The 2,499-nt window shown below is 31.0% G+C and overlaps 1 protein-coding gene across 1 annotated transcript in view; it reads right to left on the minus strand.

Annotated features, from left to right (window-relative positions):
* The window catches only part of LOC105462799, a 9,122-nt gene that overhangs the window by 4,666 nt on the left and 1,957 nt on the right, over positions 1-2,499 (minus strand). Inside the window, exons 3-4 of the mRNA XM_011709649.1 lie at positions 2,210-2,402; positions 1,286-1,861 (exon numbers count right to left, since the gene is read on the minus strand). Of these exons, the coding sequence (XP_011707951.1) occupies positions 1,286-1,861; positions 2,210-2,402 (769 nt within the window). The remainder of the gene's footprint in view (positions 1-1,285; positions 1,862-2,209; positions 2,403-2,499) is intronic.

The following is a 2,499-nucleotide window of genomic DNA, read 5'->3' on the forward strand; positions in this document are numbered from 1 at the left end:
TTTTTTTATATCTTTTAATTTATATGAGGTTTATATCTGTTCACTTAGTCTATATTTTTAATTTTATTACATGTTTTTTAACAGTTGACATTGGCGTAAATTTTTTAAAATTTTAACTTTTTTATAATTTATATATTATAAAACGTACTGGCAAAATAAATATATATTACTTTTGTAACATGTAATGTTTACATGTTTCTTTATTAATCCGTTTCAATACAGTTTACAAGTGGTATAATACATAGTTTATTGTTCGCTCTGTTTTCTAATTTAATACTTATACATTTATTTTCTATTTGATCGAGTCGACAGCATGAAATATTATCCGATTTTTCTACGACATAAGAAAAATATTGCGATGAAATGTTTCCATTTTTTACTAATTCTTCATCGTGAATTACTCGCAACTTTTTACAAACTAAAGCATTATATTTTGCACCTGTAAAGGTTTCTACAGTGCACAAGTATAATATTACTAGTATCGATTTTTGTTTGGTTATTATTGTGCTATTGGATCTTTTTTCTAGCCTCGAATAGATTTCACCGTGATATAAAATGTTTTTATAAATAAATCGCTCGAAAGTTAGGACAGTGTTTCTAATACGTTCTCCAAGCAAAAATTCTAGATTGCATTTTTCAGTCGCAGTTAATTCTATCTCACGAGAGGATCCAAACGCTCTTAAGGTATCGGGATATTCGATACATTTTTTTATTTTACATTCGTTCATGATTGCATCAAACATAGCTTTTCCTTTCCCGCTACAATTTGGCTGATCGAAAACTGTATTTTGTTTGATATAATTATGACGAACATAAAATTTACATATTTGGTCGGGTACATATTGAGTACCATTAAATGAGTTCTGTAAAATATGATTAAAACCCTCAAAAGGGAATGTAGACCACGCCCAAAGTGCGCCAAATTTTCGTACAGCTGCCGGAATGTGCAACAACAAATGTACATTGTAACTCATAAAAGAAATGCCATACAATTTTTCTATATCCAGCACAAATTTTTGAATAGCAAACGTGGCAGTAATGTATTCGTTATTCGAGATTTTTGTTTTTAAAAAAATATGTATGCTATAAACAAATAGCAGAAAGTGTTTTACATATTTTTTCGGCAATAGTCCATCTAAACAGATTAATGAATAATATAAGAGAAAATTTTTATATTCAGATGCTTTCCATTGTGTACGCTGCGTTATTGATCGAGGTGTTCGTGTTATTTCACAAGGAGGTTGAATATTAATTAGCCTAGCATCAAAACGCGCTTCATATTTACGCAAAGACCAAGCCTGTTTATGATTTTTTGAGTCACACCATGCCATCACAAATTGTTTAACTACGCCTTCTGCAACACTATGCAGATATTCGGGTGGAAAAGACGAAATTATATCAAAAACAGGTAGAAGTACTGCAATAGATGCATTCATGACTCCTTTCACAGGCTTGGCTGTCTGCAATGCTTTTTCTGCTTGCATTACGTAATGCTGTTGTTTTCTCAATAAACGCACGTCACCTGTATAAACATTTTTAAATCCACGTCCATTATCAAGTTGAATCTGGTCACCTTTATGATAGCAATACGAGCATCCGTACTTTCCATTAAATTGTTTCATGCATTGAATCATTGGTCGAGCAATGCTATCAACTGGTGCAACAATAGTATGGACATGAATTTGTATCGGTTCGTTATGAATAAAGGTCGTACTTTGAAATCCGTTAACGTGCAAATCAATCAGTTCATCAATAAAAGGTTTCAAAAATGTGTTCATTAGAGGTTTTACGGAATCGAACCACAATCCTGTTATCATCATATGATGTTTACGCAAACGATATGGCAATTCGTTGATCATAACTAAAATAGGCCACATAGATCGCGAGGAAGAATTAAATAATTGCACGCCATCAGTGTTCCATTGAATAGTTATATCATTTTTCCGAATAATGTTTTTCGATTTTAACTTTTGGTAAAATGTGCCGTTTATTATATCGCTTTCGGTATCACTTTCCTTTCGAAAGTGCAAAAAATGTTCGGAATTAATGAACGCAATTAATTGATTTTTTAATGAAAAATAAAAAAAATATTTTTTATCACTTTTTAATTTTTGTTGGCTATATTCTTTAGAACAGTTATCGCATTTAGTAAGTTCACCGTTAAAGAAATTTAAAATAATGATGCAATCCGGACAATAATAAAACGTACAATAACTGCTGATCGGAAACGACTTCAAAAATAAGTACTTCGATACGTGACATTTGCGTGGTAGATGACAATCAATCAATTTTAATAAATCCTCCAAAGCCGCATCAGTTAAATGATGGCGTAAAGCTGTGCTCATTATGAGAACTTTACTTTCTTCTCTTGTAAGGTCGCAACCTTCATGTATTACTTCTCGCTATAAAACGAATAAAATGATATATTTTATGTTGTTGATGAATAACGTTTATACATTTTTATTTAAAAAGATAATACGGTAATATTTTTGATGAATG

The sequence above is a fragment of the Wasmannia auropunctata genome, unplaced genomic scaffold (genome assembly GCF_000956235.1).
Source record: "Wasmannia auropunctata unplaced genomic scaffold, wasmannia.A_1.0 LD336095.1, whole genome shotgun sequence".
Lineage (NCBI taxonomy): Eukaryota > Metazoa > Arthropoda > Insecta > Hymenoptera > Formicidae > Wasmannia > Wasmannia auropunctata.